The following is a 21,450-nucleotide window of genomic DNA, read 5'->3' on the forward strand; positions in this document are numbered from 1 at the left end:
AAATCTTTAAAGCTGTTCTTCTGAAAAAATACTACTAAAATAATTTTCAGATAGCAGGAGATGCAACTTTACTTACATGGAAAAAAAAAAAAAAAGGGCCATTCCTAGGAGTTACTCTTCACTCGGTGTTGACATGCAGAACTTAAATTCAGCTTTTTACTTCTGTAAACTTTATTGTAAATCAGGAGTCCTGATTGTCCCCATCCACCTAGCACTTTGAGACCCTGATTTGTTGTGATACTGATGTTTTCTTTCAGGTTTCAGTGATCTAAGGAAGTTTAACACTTTCCCAAAGCCCCTTGGGCCCCTCTGTATGGATATTATTCCTCTCTCCTCCCGTATTTTAATTTTTTTATGGCTACCTTGTCTAGTTTCTTAATGAACATTATTCAAAAGAATCTACAGTGCATGATGAATCCTTCTTGTTAGGGTGCAAAGATCTGTTAGCCGACAATGATACGTATCACATGTACTAGGTACTAGTATTTCTTTCCTTTTAGTGTGTTATCTCCTTGTGCTTGTCACACTGTTTATTGGGACTTTAGAGTATTCTCTCTTCTCATTTTTAGGGTGAGGAAGAATTGACTTTGATCCATGAGAAAACACAGTGTCCCAGCAGCCTTTCTTATAACTGTGTCATCTCTTTAGGGATAGGTTACTCAGGCCTTCCTTGAAAATAAGGCCAAACAAAGCTGTTCTGATAAAATAATATGCTTGCATCTTCAGGTTTTCCAGCAGCAGAAAACACAGGAGGATGTGTGCCAGCTAAGCATTGGGATCATGCAGGTAAGTCGAGCACTTTTAAGTATGAAATTGTAAACACAGTTGATCAACAAAAACATGTGCTTTGTAACCTGCCCGCCTCCCAAAAGGTAGCTCAAGTTGATGTCTCTGTTATTCCTCTGATACACTCTGGATGCTGAGAAATGTTTGACTTTAAAAGTATGTGGAGCTTTCTAGCTGAATCTGATCATATAAAATCCTCAGTGACATATTCAAGTATTTTACTGATTGTGACTCTTCAAGATTTTACTGATGATTGAGATATACTTGCTGAGCTGATGTCATTTAACATCGACATACTACAGTAGAAGAAGCAATGCTGATTTTCATCAGCTGAAGATCTAGCTTTTCATTTTTGTATCAGAAACCAGTATTCTTTGTAACATTTTTTTTTACATATATCTGAAATTAGATAATAGCATGCTTTGGGCTTTTGAACCATTTCTATAGTCTTCTCAAATAAGAAATCATGAGCCAAAGCAAAAAATGGATTTTATTGATGCTTCTGTGATGTTTACTTAGGATCAACTGTTCAGATTGAACACCTGAAAACTATTAAGAATGCTACCTTTGCAAATCAGCAGATTATCACTGCATAATTTTAGCTATGCATGATGAGAATCACTTAGCAGGATTAAAAAATCCTGTGTTTTGCTACAGTAAACTGTGATGCATATAAAATTGAAAATATGCATTCAAAAGGTATAACTAAAATGTATGTTTTAAGATAAAGAAAGGTGATGATGATTGTTCTCATTTTGACTGTTGTAAAAGTGAATTTAAGAAATTTTTTTTTCAGTTATTGCAGAAAATGTAGATCTTGCTTTATTGTTTCCTAGGTCTTTATAGACTGTTTGGAACAACTCAGCACCAAACCTGATGGTGACATAGATACAGCACAGTAAGTGAAATAAATAAGACCAAGTTGGAGTATTCTGAAATGGTGGGTTTAAGTCTCAAATTTCAGTGGTGTTATGGTTTTATCCCCTCTGGTATTTCATATTTCTTGTGAATACTTTTGCCTCTGGTTAGTGACTCGTTGAAATAAGAGCAGATACTTTTATGCCAAACAATTGAGTGACATAATGTAATAAATATTGTACAAGATAATTAATATGGTATTACTTACACCATTTTATTCAGTACCAGTTGTGTGCTGTAGAAGCAGGTATGTTGTTTTTGACATGAGTTGCATGGAAGGAGTTCTCCTTGTCACTAAGTAATGTCTCTAAGTCATGGAGAAACAGCCCCTGCCTTTCTTCCCTTCTGTTTCAACTGGTTCTATTGATATTTCCACTAAATTCTTGAAAGTTTATTTGTTAATAATTGTGCATGAACCACCTATTTTAGAGACCAAAACAACTCGGAGTAGCCTGAGTTTCCAAGAGTGCCAATCATTTCTTTGTGAAAAGCCAGAGACTTGGCAAATACTGGAGTATGCATGAGAAAAAAGCAAATTGACTGTGTTCCTAATGCCACTTTTTTTTTGTTGGTTTTTTTTTTTGCTATTTGGATGACTGTTGGCTGGATAGGTGTAAAAACAAAATGGGATCTGTGGCAAACCAGAGAAAGAGAAATTCTAGAAAATTAAAATGCTTCAAGAAGGAAAGGTCTGTAGCTAGAAGAGTACTGTCTGACCACAGAGCTCCTGCAGCCTTTGTGGACATCTTAGAAAAACTGAGCAACATGGGCTGCTTTATTATCTGGTGTGAGGGGTTTTGAAACAAGATTACAGTCTTTTGTTCCAACTGTTCATTTGAATCCACCATGTATCAGATAATCAAAAGCACTATACTACTCACTTTTTAAACAATATTCCTAGTCTTTCAGTTGATGTTTCGTCTCCAGATTTGTTTGGAAGCATTCATGAAGACTCAATTCTTTCTTCAGTAAGTTTACCTTCTGTTTGTAAAAGCTGATGTGAAACTTAATATTTCTCAAAGTTACAGGAATGTGGTCCTTTTTTTTTTTCAAGTGTTTCAGTTTTTTGTTTTCCTTTTTTAGAGAGCAATTCTGTATTCTAGAGGCATTTCCTAGGTACATGTGTATATAAGCATAAGAAAATACAAGAACGTAAGACTTGAATATAAGACTTCTTAAAAGCACTCTTTGTTTATTATATCTCAGTATACTGTCTTAAGATAACTTAAAATGAAGACATTTTTTGAAACCAGGTCCTCCTCCGAAACTAAAATGGCATCATTGAAATCAGTGAAAATAGCACTGGTGTTAAGATAGCTGAGGATTTGACTTTTGATTTATCACCTTGTTTTAAATTATAAGAACTGGTCTGATTATTAGTTACTTTTTAAAACCCATGAAGATACAGATATTCAGTAGTACAGTTTTTCCCCAAAAAAATACTGAGAGTAAGTAATGATTATTTGACTTGTTCGGATTTGGTTTTGTTTCTTGGGGGCTTGGGGTTTTTTTGTTTTGTTGGGGGTTTTTGTTTGTTTGTTTGTTTTAAGGAAATTAGAGAAATGTTTTTCAATATTCTTGGTACTTTGATTTTTGTTAATGTACTCTCTTCTAGTCCAGTGGCTGATGAAAAAATGTAGTTGTTCCCTGCAAGAAACCTAGTGAGAACCTCTTGTGAAGTTAATAGTTATTAGCACAGGTTTTAAATGTTGTCAGTAGCCCAGCTTTGCCTCATTTACAAGAGCAATAAGCATTCTTGCTACAATAAAGGATCTCAGATTACCAAATCAGGCGAAGTTTCTGAATTGCAGACTATAATAATTACTTCTTTTATCATTTTATTCTTGCAGTGCGTAAATTTTGATATTAATTGTTGACAAAGTAAATTTTTGTGGCTGTGACTTCCTCCCATATGTCATAAGTATGAATGTTTTAAAAAAAAAAATTAAAAATCAACAATTTCAACAATTTTAGACAATGTTTGGTTTCCATGGTGTCATATAATTTTTTTTCTGTAAATCACAGAACACTTTATCTTCACTTTTCTGATTTGAGTAATGAGAACAGAGAAAGTGAGTAACCAGAGTAAGATTTGACACTGTATTTTTAAAATTTTCATTTTTTTGAATAGTCTGTGTACCAACTAATTATAATTTAATGTAGTAGGTCGTAGTAGGCTGCCCATCTCAATACTAGTCACCATATTACTGGAATACAAAACTGTCAGGAATTCTTCTGGGTCTGAAAACCAACATCTTTTTTAATCAGATCTCCACTATTATGATGACTTCATTGCCAAATAATTTTGTTTTCAAAATATTTGCTAGTGTTGATTTTGAACTTCCATCTGAGGTAGAAAAATGTTTTCTCATTCAGAGAAGAAGAGTAGAAGAGGGAAAAACAAATCTATTTAAATAGTAGTTCTGTCTTGTTTGGTTCTTTGTCTTTTTGGAAACTACACCTTGTTGAACCAAGATCAGGGAAAGACAGTCCTGGTATCTCAACTCCAGAATGTATTTGACCTTCTTATATTTGAAAAAAACAAACAAACAAACAAACAAAAAATGAAGAACAGAGATAAGTTGTAACCACCTAGAATTTTTTTCAAATTAACTGCTGAAATATTATGTACATCTGAACTTTCTGGTATTTTGGAATGAGTGAGTGAATTTGTTCAATACTTGTTTTGCTTCCCTTATTTTAACCAGCTTCATGTGAAAGTGAAGAAGATCTTCAGTTACATTTTTATGGTGGTCATAATTCTTAGCATATTTCTTGAAACAAAGTAAAAGCAAGAAACAGCTTCCTGGAAAGCTGTCCAAACCTAATTTTTGTAAAGAAGTCTTAACCACAGTTCTGTATTAGTCACAGCTATTCCAGTGAATGCTCCAGATCCCATAAGAAAAAAACATCAGTGTTTGATCATCATACCTGATATTCCTCGGTTCTTGGGGTTTTATTGACAAAAATATTTGTAAACACCACTTTGTGATAAACATGCTGATAAACAGAGAGTCAATAAAATACTATACATTTACAGTATGGGTCATGCTGATATTCATTTTTTTTCTAACTGTTTTACTGTTTCTTCTCTTCAAACAATTTTTTAGGAACAGAGGCTTTTAATTGCACTCAGCAACTGCCGTTATCTGGAACGTCATACCTTCCTAAATATAGCTGAACATTTTGAGAAACATGGCTTTCAAGGTGCTGAAAAAATAACTCAAGTAAGTGAGAGCACTGGAATGAAGTATCACTGCTTGAAGGAAACACTTTTTATTTGTTTTAATTTCTGTGGTAATTAAGTGCATGTTTTCATAAGACCAAAAGGACTCTTGGGTGAGACTTCTACAAATAAGTGGGACTCCGAGCATCAGTTGGACATGATGACGACGATATTGTTGTATGTGTTCCTATAAGGCTCAAATAGCTGATATAGAAAATATGACCTCTTATTCAGGAGTTGTATGTTCAGTGGCAAAGCTTATCAGATTTCTTAGTAAAGCTGTTTAATGTCACTGTGTTTTCTTAACGCAGAGAATAAAAGATTGTTATCTCAGAAATATACTTGATAAATTATTTAGTCTGGCAATTCGCATTACTGATAGCTGTTGTTCATAAACTAGTTCAGGTTTTTTTGTTTTGTTTTGTTTTTTTCAAAGAACGAAAATGTCAAAGTGGGCGGTAGTAGCTGTCTCATTTTCCTGCCTTTTTGTAAAGATTAATCATTTTTTATGAGAAATGTTGTAGTTTATTTCCAGAAATGTTTGTTGGTTGGAAGTAAAATGTTATCTTTTCCAGTATAGAGTACAATATTTCACTCTAACTGATGTTTCTACTATAAAGTAAATCCGTAGTCCTGTTCTGCCTGAATGTTGTTTGAATTTCTGTGGCTGAAGTAATTTTGAATAGTTTTTAAATGGGGTTGATATGATTTGTATGGTTAGTACAGTATACAAAATTACTCAGGATATTGCCTTTCTTTGCTGCTGAGACAACTGAGAGTTGAGCTAGGTACAGTTAATGTTGTCTATATAAGCGAATAAGATACCTGTTGGGTATTCAACACTCTTGTCTTGTACAGCCACATCAAAGTAGTGCCGTTAAAAATCTGGTAGGTTTATAAATGGCAAAATTTGAACGTTGAAGTTGCAGATGAATTTCAGATTTGTGTTAACCCTTTCAGAGTGCTGACTGGTTCAGTAGTGCTTATATGGGACGCATCAAGCAGTAATACTACCTGGGAGGATTTGGCTAATTAGATATTAATCTTAAGATGGCAATTTTTTAACCCTTCATTAATTTTAAGAGAGGGTAGAAGCCCACAGAGGTTTATGGTGGTTGGCTGATTGTTTCAGTTTTTTGGTCGGTTGCCTAAATTTCTGTAAGTTTCTTACTTAACTATGCATTAAGTAAAAAATTTGCAATAAACAATTGACAGAATTTTTGAAAAATATAATTTGTTTTTATCTGAGAAGACAGAAATAAAATTATACTTTTAAATTCTGTTAGCTTTATAAATTGAATTTTACAGTGGATTTTGTATTGTATATTGGTATATATATGTTGTTTGGTTGAGGTTTTTTTAAGTTGCCTTTGTTAGAAGAAGAATCATTATTATCTAATATTCTGAAAATACAGAAATCATAAAATGGTAACCAAGAAAATTTCCTTACATTCTAAATGTTCATTATTTCAATTTTTTTTTTCTTGGTGTACAAATACAAAGTTACATAAAATGGCCAAATTTTACAGTCTGCTTTAGCACATGCCATCTTGACATAAAATCTTACTTGTAGTTAATTTCTTAATTCTATTTAATTTCTACATAACTCATAAGTGCTTTTCTGTGAAGATTATTTAATTCAACTTTTTATCATCAATTTAATCAATTAGCAAGTGGAAAAAAATTATGTATGACATAACACTTGTCCTAGCTGATTGATTAAGCTTCTGAATAAAATTGTTTCCACAGTTCTGATACTTAGATAAGGCAAAGGGGTTACGGGGATGGAGGCTCAAAATTGCTTTAATACAAAAACTGAAAACTCTAGCTACAAGGAAGTTCACAACAGAAAGAGAACAATGAGAGAATTGTATATTTTATGAGGATTTACCCCACTTGAGAGTCAGGAAAATGGGTGTACACAGTGGATGTTGTTGAGGACTTCCACCCTGCTTCATTCCCCCATCCAGAGCTCAAAACCATGCTCAGATGAACTGTTCATTTTTTCTTGTAATCTTTCCACGCGCTGAAAAACAAGGTTACCCACCACTGTCTGAATTGTGCTTTGAACCTGAAACAGGTTGAAGAGGACTTGCATGAAACAAAAAACCGCACTGAATGTGCGGATGATCTTTTTTTATTGAGTGACTGCAGAAGTGAAAAGTGGGATTACTTAATTCTAAAACACATTGTTAAGGACCACTGAAGCAGTTGTTTCCCAGGTTCTTTGAATGGGTGCATGTTTGCAGGGCCTTCCCACTGGGACTTGTACTTCTATTTTTCCCACTAGCTCAAACCTAAATGGGAATGGTCTAAGGATAGTTATTGTCCCTGATCATAAGATGTTGAAGTGAAAAATGTCTTGAAACCCACTCTGGGTTTACATTTCTGTGGTCATATGTAAGGGGGAAAAGAGATTTCTGTACATTTTTAGTGTATTCTTCTTTTTTATGTCTTGAGTGTCAACAGGCTGTCAGGTAGAAGGGCAAGAAGAAGAAAAAAGCCTTCATCTTCTCTTGGGACCAAATTCTCAGTGCCTCTGTATTTGGATATAGATCCTCTTGTGACAAATTAAAGGAGATTCATCAGATAGAAGAGCAGGAAAGTTATGGTGTTTTTTGTTTGTGAGCACAGACTTCACCTTCCCAACTTTCCTGAATCTGGCAGCAACTTTTACCTCAATAATACCTCTGTTTTACCTTGCACTTACCTCATTCCTGAAGGCTTTTCTGTCTGTCTGTTCCTGACTCAAATATTGCAGGTCCTTTTTCTTTTCACTTAGCAATATAGGGATACCAGAGGAGAACACAGTTTAGAGACATCCCTACAGCGAATAAGCTTCATCCCTTATTCTGTAGCTTGCAGCATTAAATCTTTAGAATGAATAGGAGTTGGTATTCTTTTATTTCTTTATTCTTCCTAATTCCTGATTTGATCTAGGGACTTCCTCCTCACTTTTAAACGCCTTTGCTTCTGGAAATTATGTAATTTATGGTTGAGGAAAATGAGTACTCATTTAAAAGCTTTACTTTGCTATTGCTTAAGCTCTTACTTATAAACATAAATACATTGAAGTAGAAGTCGCATGGTATTTTCAGTATATTTTATTTGCATTTCACATCCTAAGATACTTACCTTCTACTTCAACATTTGGATACACACTGTGTTCCAGAATTGTTTTGGAAGTTGTAATTACAGGGGTTACCTATGTTTAATAAAAAGTCTTGTATAAAATTTAAAGTTGTTCAGATACAATGAACAAACTGTGCATGTCCCTTTAGCTTTCAGCATGGCTGAGCTGTGTGACTTACTAAAAAAATGCATAGAGAGCTGTTAAAGGGAAAAATTCTGCAAATGTTGGTGAACTGCATCTGCTGTACAGAGATACCTTGAAGTAGAGTGGGCAAGTTCACATGTACAGTTTCAGAAGTTAGGGACTCCTAAATAAATCTATATATTTTTCAAAATAGAGCAGGTAGTGAGAAATAGTAATATTACAATTGGCAGATCTTAAGTATTATACAAAAATTTTCACATTTCAGGATATAAATTATTGTGGGCATATTTTAAAGAATTGACAAAATTCAGTTGTTTACTTGGTGCAAGATCAAAACTTCCTGATGTGCAGGAAGAAAAAATCATGCCATTAGACAGTTACAGAGTGATCTGCCTGTTTTGGCATTCCTTGGAATTTTCCCAGAAATGTCTGTCGCTGAGTACAATCAGCAAAAAAAAAAAATTATACTGGGTAGGATAGACAGATAATATGAAAGTTCCTGGGTTTTTATATATGTAATTATGAAGTGAAATGTGTAATAAATTGCTACTCTAACAAAAATTAAAGAAGACATGAGGTAAATTTTTTGAGTATGTGATTTTAATTCCTGTAATTAATGACTATTTTTTATGTTCTTTCTCTTTTTTTGTTGTTTTGTTTTGTTTCTTAGGTTAGTATGGAATCCTTGAAAGAGTTGGATCAAAGACTGTTTGAAATGTACATTGAATTCAAGGCAGATCCGATAGTTGGATCCTTAGAACCTGGCATTTATGCAGGATATTTTGATTGGAAAGACTGTCTTGTTCCAGCAGGTAAAAATCTGCTTATTAAAGTCTGAAACTATTTTAACAGTGATTGATAGGAGCTAAAATATACTGTACAATTAAAAACTTTTTTCTAGTCTATGTTTTTAACTTTTGACAAGTTCTTATAATAAGTTCTTTCTCACAGACTTTACATATTTCCTAAATAATTTTTCAAATACCCCCAAGTGATTAAAGCAGCTTTTATAATTTATAATCTCTTTAATACTTGGTTTTTTGTGATTATTTTGCTTCATTGCTTATATATAATAGAAAGAATTATAAAAGACATCTTTGCTATTTTCTTATGAAATTCATTGAGATTGGTATTTTTTACAGAGACTCTGGCTACTTTTATAATAGATGTAATTACAGTTCTGAAAAGGTAAAATTATGAGAAAATGCATACTATAACAGTAGTTCAGCAAAGAATGTTGAACTATTAAAGAAGGGCAGGTATAAGGTATTTAGAATGACTGAGATGTTAGTTATTATTTAGGTATTTTAAGAGCCTCTGGTTTAAGGAAGCATAATATAAATGGGGGGGTTAAGTAATGAATACTGTGTGCGTCTTAACATTTAGGTCCTTTGAACATCTGATTTGTTATATCTAAAACTAAGACACGTAAGTCACTTATCACATGAATGCCTAGTTAATACCAAGTAGAAATTAGTTGCAGTAACATGGTACATGGCATTTTGAAGGTGGTCTTGTATTAATTTTCGATAAAACAGTGATTGACACGACAATTTGTACTTTCTTGTTTTGTTTTTTTCATAGAGTTGTACGTGGCAAGCTTTGAAGTTTTGTGGTACTTTAAAATTTGATGGGGAGCTAATTATAAGAATCATGCTTGTAATCTCTGCATCAAAAGCTACAGTGCTTGCTCACTGGGCCCTAAAAACACAAAGATATTAGGGTTTATTACTTTAGGGAAAAGTGTCTCTCCTATCTTTTGTTACTATTTTTGTGCTCAGAATATATGCTCTAATACAGTTTATAGCAGAAATAACTTAGATTTTAATCTTGCACTTTCAAATTTATAACTGAATAATGCGTAATTTCTCATCATGGTTGAAGTATGTTTTTGCTTGGCATGTTTGCATTCCCACCAGCTAACAAAGATAAAGAGAAAGAAGTTATTGCGTCATCTTTTTATATGCTCATTTCTTGTTCTAGTGCATTGGGATCTACTTACTAGACTCACATTGCCTTTAGGATTATTCTGTACTATTTTTTCCTTTAAAGGGAATATTGAATTTGTATTAGAAGTGTACCTTAGTCTGCTTGTTGTCCAATTTATTATTGGTTTTATGTAGTTTCTCTGCAACTCTCTGGCAAAAAATCAAAGTGAAGATGGTGAATATTAGAGACTCCTCTTCAGGGTTACATGTCATAGTGTTGGCCAAGAGGGGCCAATTTGAAGCAGTAAAAAAGTTGTTTGAGCTTTTTTGGTTTGGTTTGGTTTGTTTTTTTTAATACCCAAGCTAGACATGATAAGAAGGAACACACAGTCACTTCTTCCATGCTTCTCCACCTCGATGAACTGTCTTTCTGAGGGTTAAATTCTGTCAAATGTGCCGTGTTGACTATTGGCATAAAAGAATAACTTTGAGTACCTTCAATTTGTCTGCTTATAGGAATTTACCTTGGAAATATTAATTAATTAATTGACCTTGAAAATATTTGAAGATAAAATTAGTAAGGGTCTGGGAAAGCCTCCCTCTTGGAGGAGGTAGATTAACTTCATTATTGAAAAAGACTGGAGAAGAAAAAAAACCAATACATCTTTATGGGGCATATGAGAATCTGACTCTACAATATTCAATTTAAAAAATAAAAATAAAAATTCACCCAGCAGGCATATAATTAATTTTCTTCCAGTAAACTAGTCTTCACAAACAACGTTAAATTGAACAAGATTATAGCTGAGAAAACATACCCTTATGTAATCTAAAAGATGCAGTTAGTACTGCAGTAGATATAATATCTTTTCATTTTCCTCTTAGAAAAACTCAAACCAAACAAAACTCTACAGTTCATCATCTCCAAGTACAGCATGAAAAGTACCTACTTTATTATAAAATAGCCTGCAGATAACTGGGAGTGGGTTACACTGACTTAAACACACTGTTCGCTCGAGGTGCTGTTAAAGATTGTCACGTTGATTTGTTGGGGAAAAAAAAATGTGTAGTAGAAATTATTATCTGTTCTTCAGTAATCTTTGTGACTGCAAAATTTAAAGATTTTATTTGAGTTATTTTCCTGGTTTAGATCTTGACCTTTGTGGCCTTAATTTAAAAAAAGAAAAAAAGTTGATGGTGTTGGCAGGGTGAATCACTTAGTGTTGCATAATGAAAGTTAATTGATGTTCCTTAGTGGATACAACTGTACCTGATCACCAAGACCTAATGGCTTGTCCTGAAGTTTTTTATATTGTGTTTTTGCATTAGCTTTCAAATAGTACTAGTGATAGTAAGAAGGCAAATTTTGACTAGAACAGTTCTTATTTTTGAAAGGAAAGAAGAAGATAAAGACATCAATTTGCCCATATTTAAATAAGGTAAAAGGCAAATATTTTCCCTGATGCAATCTGAAACATTCAGGCATTCCATCTGGCAATTGAAAATGTGCTCAGAGTTGGGGCAAGCTGATACCACAAATGTATCTTTTGCAAAGGACATTTTGGAAAAATGTAAGTGTGAAAAGACTTGGGAATTGGTTAGGAATAACATTAAGTATTTTCTGATGATGAATTTCCCATTTTGCTAGTCCAGCCCAGAGCTTCAAGACTTGAAACTCTTTTGAACAATTGGAGCGGTCAAGCACTAGCAAGTATTTCTTTCTTGATGCTCCCACTGCTGTTACTGAGCAGAATGAAGAAGCTGGAAGCCTTGATGAAGTGCAGAGAACACCCAGTCTGGACAATCAGGAAGATAATGCTTTTGCGTAGGTAGATTGGGAAGGATAACAGTGCTTGTAAGAAAATAAGGTAACTGCAAGGGAGGGAACAGACTGGAACGAAAAGCTTGTGATGAAGACTGGTATCAATCAAGGAACAAAGGTGGAACAAAGTGGGAAACCAGGACTGGATGAGCAAGGTAGAAATGTAAATTAGGGTAGGATTCAGAAATAGAATTAATACAGAAATGGATTGAAACGGATTATACAAATGAGAGATGGACTTGAAGTGCAAATAAAAGGGCACCAATGTCTGCTACTCACTAGATTACTAGAAGCTGCGGTTCAATCGAAGAAAACCTCTCAATCTTGCACCTTTGTCTTGTAGGGATGACAGCCTGTTAATGTTACTGATCACTTTCTTCACGCAGCTGTCAGAAGTTATGTATATAGTACTATATACTTACAGTAACACTACAGGCAATGCTATATGGACTACCACCGAGAAACACAACAATGGCCTAAATGTTTTGCCTTGCCGATGCCATCAATGTCATGTCTTTTTAGAATCAAGGCTACAAAAGTCAAGGTCTACAACATCAGCCAAATTACTCAAATCCCTATAAATCTGCTGTACAGAAGTTACATGTATGTATTGCCAATTACATTGTTGAGCCATCTAGACCAATGCAGTAGGAGAATTTTCTGTTTTCTATTCTGTTTTTTTTTTGTTTGCTTTGTTTTCAGTGTCAGTAAAAATTATGTACAGAAAAAAACTGCACAATCAAGTATATCCCAGTTCTTAAATAATAACATTTTTTCCCACATGGGTACACTTGACTTGCTTCATGAAATTGAGACTGTTTTGGAGATAAAGCTGGGGTTTGTATTACGTGGAGCTGTTACAGGCAAAAATCTATCCTCAGCTGTTACAGATTTTGAGAAGTAAGTGAAGCATAATCCTGTCCCAGCCTCCACAGGGTTTTCTATGTCATGTTAATAACTCACTTAAGCATTTTCTGTCTTTATTTTTAAAATGCCTTGTTTGACTCATGCCAATTTAAACATTCATGTTTAATTCGGTTACCTAGTCTTGTAACATACAGAATATTCAGAAAAATCTTATCTAAAAATCTTGCCAATTTGTCATTGGCAACTTTGCAGTCATCTGTCTGTAAGTACTGGGGACAATACTTCCTTGCATCATATAATTCCTGGGAAAATAGAAGAAGGAGAACTGGAATAAATGAACAGTATTGAAGAACAAATTAGAATGAAATTAGGAATCTTGCCTTTTGAGCAAGCTTTGAAAAATGTTGAAGTTTTATACCATGTTTCTGTCAGTGTGGAAAAGCATATGCCTTGCTCACTTAGGCAATTGTCCTGTAATTATCAGATATTTCCTTATACATATGTTTTTTGTTACAGTTTTAAATATAAGGAAGGGAAAATTGTTTGCATGGGGCAAATTTTAATTTAGCCTATGTGCTAAAACTTTTATTGTTTAGTTTTTCAACATACATAGTCTTTTCAATATGAAAGTTCTCGTTGTCAGAAAGAACATGTAATTATGCATTTGCCCCATTATTTTGATCTAAGGTGTGACTGCTGGTGTTAGAAGGCAGTATTATTAACTAAATTAGATTTATTATTAATAAATAACTTTCTTGTAAATTTTCATTTTAATTTCAATGTTGACTTCTGAGTGTACAACAAAGACTTCAATTTTAACACACAGCGACAATGAAATCTAGTTTGGTTCTTTTTCTTGTTTGAAACATTCTTCTTCTAATTTAATCTATGGTATTAACAGAATTAAAAGAGATGAAAGGAATAATGGGAAATATAATGTTAATCAGTTGCCAAGTATTTTTTTACAATTTTTTTGTGTGTGTATATACTGGTCAATCTCTAGTTCAGTGTACAAGGTATTTTCATTTGTGTGCATTCTTCTCTCTCGGTAGTAGCTTGGGTTTTGTTGGTTTTTTAGAATTTTATTTTAAATACATATATTTTTGTTTTAGTCACCTGACAAAATTAGGTTTTGTAATCTCTTATGAATTTCAAGACCATAGTATTTTGGAGGGTTAATGAGGTGGCTGTGTTACTCTTGAATTTGAATAAAAAAGCTTTCTGTGTATTGAAGTTTATGCAGTACAAGCAGCAGTAGTTGTAGTATGTGGGCATTCGATCTTTTAGATTATTAATGTAAGCTTTTGCATTCAAATGTCAGATTATTTTTAATAATGTGGCAAGTTTCATTATATTTCATTTGCTTACGTACACAACTACGTAAATTTGAGACTATAAGAAGTGTGGATTTGTTTACCACACAACTGTTTACCTCAGTTCATTTATTTTACTGAGGAATTCAGATACAGTGATCTCTCTTCAGAAATTATTTTTTAAATACTGGCTGCTGTGCAGTCTAGCCAACATTGACTCGAAGTCCACAGCATAGAGTTGCAGAGGCTAGTCTAACAATCTTTTAAAAAAATGTGTCTTCTCTGTTTCACTGGTGGTGTCAGATATTGGGTGAGGGGGTTTTTTGTAGTATTTAAAATTTCACATGCCATTGAAAGTTTCAGGTGATTTCGCACTTTCAACTGAAAGTTGACTGTGTTTTTTAGATATTTGTTCTGTACTTGGCATAAATTGAATATAGTAGAGTTAAATATGAATTTCTCATTTGGCATGTTAAGGGAGCATTGTTTGAAACATTTCAAATCTATGAAATGCCACTCTTACTGTAAAAGATTAAGTGCGTCAGATCTGCTAAATCAGAATTGATATACTTGACACATCTCTTATCTGTTATTTGTCTATTTAAAAATCTAATAAAAAAACTTCTAATGGCAATAGCCTGATGAAAAGGTACTCAACAGTTAAAAACGAAATATCAAAAGGCATATTTAATTTGTAGTTATACAGCAACGTACTTGTCAACCCTAACTTTTCTTTCTTTGTTTAATTTGGGGCACCAGCACCCTGCTTACATGAAAGATGACAAGTGCATTTACATCTTAAAAACTTTTGGATATAGCAGAAATTTTTTTTTCTTTTTTTTGGGGGGCACGAGGGGGGATGGGGGTTTTTTGAGAAATAGGCAATTATTTTTTGACTGGAATGTGCAAAATAGTTTGGTTTGAAATCTCTGTAACCCTTTAGATTTCTTCTAACACTTCAAATGAATGGCCTCAGAATTATGTTACTAGATGTAGGTGATTCTGAACTCCAACAAATCCCAAACTATTGATGTCCTGTGTCTGGAAATTGTCTGTCTTTTTATGCTTTAGTAAGGCCAAATCCTGTTATTTTGATGCAGGGATATAACGTCCCAGTTAGTTTTTGTGAACAGGAAGCAAACAATTATGCTTTTGCATTGCTATTGCATATAAGAGATAAATGCCATAATATTAAAAAAAAAATAAAAATGTTCTGCATTGGCAAATAAAGTTGCTGAAGGACCCGTCAAATGTGGTTTTTTTTATTACGAAATACCAGTTGGTTTAACTGTTCATGACACAGTCACAGATACGTTTCCCTAGCTAGTTTTTTGCATGTAGCTACTGGAGTGGAAAGAGAGGGTACAGGCTGAAGCCTTACGTGTCTTACAGCCTGTGCATTATTATGTTGTATTCCACTGTATTTCATTTTCTTACAGTGTTTCTCTGGTTGCAGTTTAGAGTGTACAGGGGGTTCAGCATTGGTGAGAGTGCCAACATTAGCTACTGAAAAGGGAACTTAGCTTTAAGTGCTTGCCTTTAATTGCAGCACCAAAACGATTTTTTTTTTCTAGTCTTTCTGTCAGATAAATATAAAGTATAGCTTTGTCTCTTTTCTGCATCCTGTAGCTAGCTCACCTGGGACGAGTGAAGGCAAAAAAAAAAAAAAAGAAAAAGGAAAAAAAAAAGAGGAGACCACATAAACACAGGGCTGCACAAAATGGAATCAGCACTTGAAGAAACGGCTTTGTATTTGTGCTGGTGTGTTGTGCCCTTGTGGAGAAGTTTTGTGAAACACTGGAGTGTTCTTGTAGACAGTGCTGTTTAAATACTCCAGTTAAAATATGCTGGTTTTCATTCAAACTAACTGCATTTGCAAGATACATTAGTAAATTGATATTCTGTCATTATAGTAAGGAAATATGAACTATGTTCAGTATCAACAATCAATTTATTAGGATTAGTTGAATTTTGTAAAAAAAATAATAATAATTATTTGCTGCTTGAAGTATAAGCACAAATTTCACTGCATGTTTCAAAATACCTTCATTTGTGTAACTTCAGTTTAATCTCAGATTTTTCTTCAATTTCACTTTCAGACATTCAGGTTTCATTACATTTCTCACTTCTGAAAACAGTGAGATTTCTTTAACATATTACACTGATGTCTGAATTATAAATATTAAGGATCATTCTAGCTGGTGAAATGAAGTGGGCATTGTGCCTTCTCTGTCCTTGGAAACAGTTGCAAAAGATGAGATCGGGAGAAAAAACTGTTTCTCCAGCTTCCTGTAGTTTCTGCTGGCATATTATCTTTAATTTGTGACTATTATAGAAATCCCAATGGAAACTGTCCTGGAGAAACGTTGCATTTTCTAGTCCCTACCTGCCACATATTGAGTTGCACTTGCACATAGACTTCATTAGATATCTCCTTGTGCTTCCGCACACTTCTTGCATGCAAGAGTTTCTGCTGCTAATGTTGGATCAAGTTCCTTGGTGGCCAATCTCAGCAGACTCTAGACTTCATGTGTGCAAGCATGCAGTAAAAGTTCATCTGCAACTGTTTTATTTCTTATGTTTCATCTTGCTTCACTCACAGTTCCACTTTATAGCATTTTCTGCTATTAAGCCTACCAGTGGTTGTTTACTAGACTGTCATCCATGTCAAACCCCTTCCTGCAATACCTTGTGGTGTTTCTGTCTGTGCTTTGCTAAAGACTGTTAAGCTCTCAGAATTAAGCTCCAAAAACATTTCTTCAGTATTTTTCATTAAAAGTTGGAAAACCTACATTCTTCTCAAACTGCAAAATGAAGTGGTCGGCAAATTTGTAAAATGCCTATTTAAAGCAGGGTGTATTTTCAAAAGAATAATAATATGATAGGGGAAAAAAAATCTCTCACGTTAAAATTTTGTAGACCTAAGACAGGCTTCGTTTATATTGGTTGAGGGGTGGGAAGAACATGAGCAGAAAAGCCTTGTAGCTCTAAAAAGATGTCTAGCTGTGATTCCTTGGTCAGACTGTATCTCAGTCTTGCTGTAGCTTGAGAGTTGTGTCTGTTCATGTACCCTTTCTAACTGATGCTATTAGAAGTTACTCTAATACCTAAATGAGATTATAGTTATCACAGCTCCAAAGAATTTGCTTATCAGCAGTGTCTGACAACTCAGAAGTCTCTTTTGTCATCTAGCAAGTTGTAGGAAGTCATACCATACTTGTCTCCAGTTTGACATTTTAAGGGTCAGTTTGATCTTTACCTGGGAAACTTGTCATCAGTTCAATGTTTTGTAGTTCATGCAGTGTTAGTTCACAGTCCATCTCTGGGTGGACAGGTGTTAATGTCAACAACCTTTGTTTGTTACAAGGAAGCCTAAATATTTTTAGACACTCAGTCACACTCTTTGAGAAAGTTACTTTAATAATAAATAAATAATAATAATATTAAAAAATAATAATAAAATAAACAGCTATTTTAATATTATTTAGTATTTTTATGACTGTCTTTGATAATAGCATCTGATCTCTGCATTGCTCAAAGCAGAAAATTAATCAGGGATAGGAATCAATGATGATGCATAGAGGAGAAAGGGTAAGCATAATTTTTTTAATTTTTTTTTTTTTCAGTCACAGACTCCTTTGTTAGACTTTTGAGCATGGGCTTATTCTCTTCCTACAAAGATTTATTTCCATGGGTGTGCTCATTGTAGATGCATTGCTATTTCTCACATAATATCCAGTTGGGTAGTGTTTCCTACTAAAAGATCTTGGGACTGCTCTGTTGTACCCAGAACTGTTTTGACATCCCTTTGGCAGTCTCTACCCACATTCCAAAGGCATTCCTAATGCACTGCTGTTGCATGGCTGTCAATTAGTGGCTGGGTCTTTGCCTTCTGTATTCACAGAACTGATTTTTTACTATGCAGCACTTAGCTGCTGAGAGATTAAATGTATTCTCAGGGTTATCTCTTTATTTCATATTTTAATGTATTTGCTTGCTTGGAACAGTTGCATTTTTCATGTTTTATTGACTAATGCATACAGTTACATTTCCTGTTTCAAGGTTTTTGGTGCTGCAGACAAGATCCTGTTGAAATCAAGGCCTCCATTTTAAAAGTTAGGTTCAAGGCTAACTGACATTCTGTAGAAACTGTGGAACCTTAAACTGGGGAAGAGTTTAGTAGATCATACTGAGGTCATAGTCACAGTTTCAGAAGACAGTGTGTGTGCATGGGAGCACTGTGAGGTCAAGAAGCATGATTAATATTTGGGAAACTTGAGTGTGTTCTTATTGCCTGCTCATAGGTGATTGTGGCTCTCATTTAAGGCTAGTGGTTAATCTGTAGTAGAGATTTGTCTGCAGTTTGTAGCGAAGTCATAGTCCTGTACCTCAAATTGTAAAGGATCAGAGTTTTGTGTGTGATATTTAAATGGTAGGTCCCAAGTTAGAACTTTGATATTGGTCTAAGTAAACTCAGCTGTATCAAAATTGCCAGACTTGTCTGTTGAGGGAGCTGCCTGTATGGTTCCTATAATTTACTGTTGTGCTTATATAATGCTTTTGTCTTGTTAACCTTTGGCATGTAGGTACTAGTTAGAAACAATTCATAACAACGTGTGTTCTCCCTTGATAAGGGTGCTTAGTGTCTTGCAGTAAGGATTCTGCATTAGGTTGCCCAAGGAAGTTATGGATGCTCCTCCCTGGAAGTGTTCAAGGCCAGGCTGGACGAGGCTTTGAGCAACCTGGTCTAGTGGAAGGTGTCCCTGCTGATGGCAGGGGGGTTGGAACTGGATGATCTTTAAGGTCCCTTCCAACCCCAAACCATTCTATGATTCTTCAAGGGCCATACAAAATACAGCTTTACAGTACCTCCTGTACCACCTTTGCAGATGCAAAGAATCACCTTAAAATACCTGTGGTTTGCCCCAGACAACTCAGCACAGGAGGTCCAGAAACGTTGATGGCCTTAGTAAACCCACTGGTCAGTTCACTTTCTTAGTTACGGTTTGAAATGTTGCATAAGGGTTTTATGGTCAAGCATAAAAAATACTGAATTCGAGATGAAAGTGAAGTGATAAAAATGATTTTTTTTCTAATCCCTGAATGTTAAGGATGCTGTAGTTTTTGACATTTTAAAAACACTGATGAAAATGGAGTCTCCAAAATGTACTTTGCCATTGGTCAACTAAACTAGCAGAGTGGGACAATAACTGTCTGTTTCGGCACAGGGGTGTGTGCATGTTTGCAAGTTGAAAATTTTAGTGCAACAAAAAGTCTCAGCTTTCTAAACAAAATTCAGCCTGGAGCATATTCTCTCTGTAGCCAAGTTATCAAACCCTTGAACTCTTACTTTCTAAGTGGGAAAATATGATAGACTTCTAACAGTACAGCGGATCCATTGTAATAAAAAGCATTTCATTAGCTTAAAATTACTTTACACAACAAATAGCAATTTAAATTTAATGAAACACTTAAACTTTATTGATGTGTGAATGAAATTATAGTGTTGGACTTGTTCAGTGGTTGAAGTAATTCAAAATTATTAAAAGCCTTTACTTTGAACTGTGAAAAATCTTAAGCTTTCCAGTTATTGTGGGTCAGTCCTGAGTCCAGATAGCTTCCAAATGTTAATTTTGGACCTGAACAATTTTTAAGGATCTATTGTTCAGGTCATGCAAAGACATTCTTCATTTGAAATCCGTACCCTTTTCAAAATACTGTAGGGATTCAGTCAAACTCACAACTTAAAAACTATGAAACGGTACCACTGGAAGCCAGTGCAAGTTTTCACCTTCTCTCTAATAAATAGGGTAAATATGCCATCTCATTGAATACTCTATGTGCCTTGCAACAATTTTTATCACATTTTTTCTTTTTCCTAGCAGAGCAGAGGGCAGTAAGGGGTTTTTGGTTTGATCCGGTAGTTGGGGTTTGTTTGGGTTTTTTTACTGCAATAACATCTCCAAAAGCTACTGTGGTCTGATTCCAACTCACTGCTTTTTTAAACACACATAAAAATAAAATTCTACATGAAATTCAGTTTATGGTATTCTTTGCCATAAGTTTAAGGTATAGTCTTGTGTGATGGTTTTAATCTGGTCCGCAGCCAAACACCACACAGTCGCTCACTCACCCTCCCCTGATAGAATGGGGGAGAGAATCAGAAGGGTAAAAGTCAGAATACTCATAGGTTGAGGTAAAAACAATAAAATAATAATTACAATAATAAACATAACAGTAAACATGGAATATACAAATGCATGATGCACAGTGTAATTGCTTACCACTTCCTAACTGATGCCCAGCCCATTCCCCAGCTAATGATCCCAGAGCAGAAACAATCCTGAAACCACAATCCTGGAAAAGAAAGAGAGCCCAATGCAAAGAGTTTTCCAGCCAGTCCTCGTTTATATTCTGAACATGACGTTATATGATATAGAATATCCCATTGGCATATCCAAATGCCAGTTTGGGTCTGTTCATCTTACGCTCCCCCCAATTTCTTCTGCCCCTGCAGACTAGCAAAACATGGCAAGTTGGAAAGTCCTTAGCAACATCTAAAAACATCAGTATATTATCAGCGTTCTTCTTGTAACAAATCCCGTACTGAAAGCAAAACACGGCGCTGTTCTAGCTACTAAGAAGAAAATGAGCTCTGTCCTAGCCAAAACCAGACATCTTGTGAGTGATTATTACTGATTTGCTGATATACATGCATCTGACTGTAGTACATGGTGCAATTTTAAATACGTACATTGGTAGAAGTAAGGACTGGCTGAAAGTCAAAATGATGACTGCCTCTTCAAGGTCATTGCAAATTATCAAGTCTGTGGAAGGAAAAAAAAAAAAAAAGATTTTACCACAGAACTCAAATTTGAGAATTTGATGAAATGAAGCAGAGCATGACCTCCTACTATGTCTTCCAAAGAATCCACCACATCTGTAGCTAAGGTCCCTTTCTTTGATCAGATCTTTCCCATGACTCGATACTTCCACTGTGCCTACAAAATACTGCTACCTAGTAGTGTTTACTTGTAAGCTAAAATACCCTGACTTTGATTTGGGTGCAAATTAAGTTACTAAGGATAAATAAAAATTCCATGTGTCTACAAATGGTGCACAAAGCAATTTGGAGGAAAATATGTAAAGATATTAACAGCCAGTCCTGTGGTTTCTTTCAGTGTGGTGACTGACTGCTTGCAATTTTTTTTTAGTTAAGAACATTCACAGACCTTTGCAGAATCAAGTTTCAAAACTGTTAGGATTTTATATTATATCTGTGCCATTTGCTCATTGCCATTGTACTTCTGATA

The 21,450-nt window shown here is 34.6% G+C and overlaps 1 protein-coding gene across 1 annotated transcript in view; it reads left to right on the top strand.

Annotated features, from left to right (window-relative positions):
• EXOC2 (exocyst complex component 2) overlaps positions 1-21,450 on the top strand; it is a gene marked incomplete at its 5' end in the record, with an annotated part of 101,245 nt that overhangs the window by 56,681 nt on the left and 23,114 nt on the right. Inside the window, 5 exons of the mRNA XM_010164373.1 lie at positions 727-786; positions 1,623-1,684; positions 2,606-2,672; positions 4,815-4,931; positions 8,878-9,019. Coding sequence (XP_010162675.1) covers positions 727-786; positions 1,623-1,684; positions 2,606-2,672; positions 4,815-4,931; positions 8,878-9,019 — 448 coding nt within the window. The remainder of the gene's footprint in view (positions 1-726; positions 787-1,622; positions 1,685-2,605; positions 2,673-4,814; positions 4,932-8,877; positions 9,020-21,450) is intronic.

This window comes from Antrostomus carolinensis, unplaced genomic scaffold (genome assembly GCF_000700745.2).
Source record: "Antrostomus carolinensis isolate BGI_N321 unplaced genomic scaffold, ASM70074v2 scaffold3263, whole genome shotgun sequence".
Taxonomy (NCBI): domain Eukaryota; kingdom Metazoa; phylum Chordata; class Aves; order Caprimulgiformes; family Caprimulgidae; genus Antrostomus; species Antrostomus carolinensis.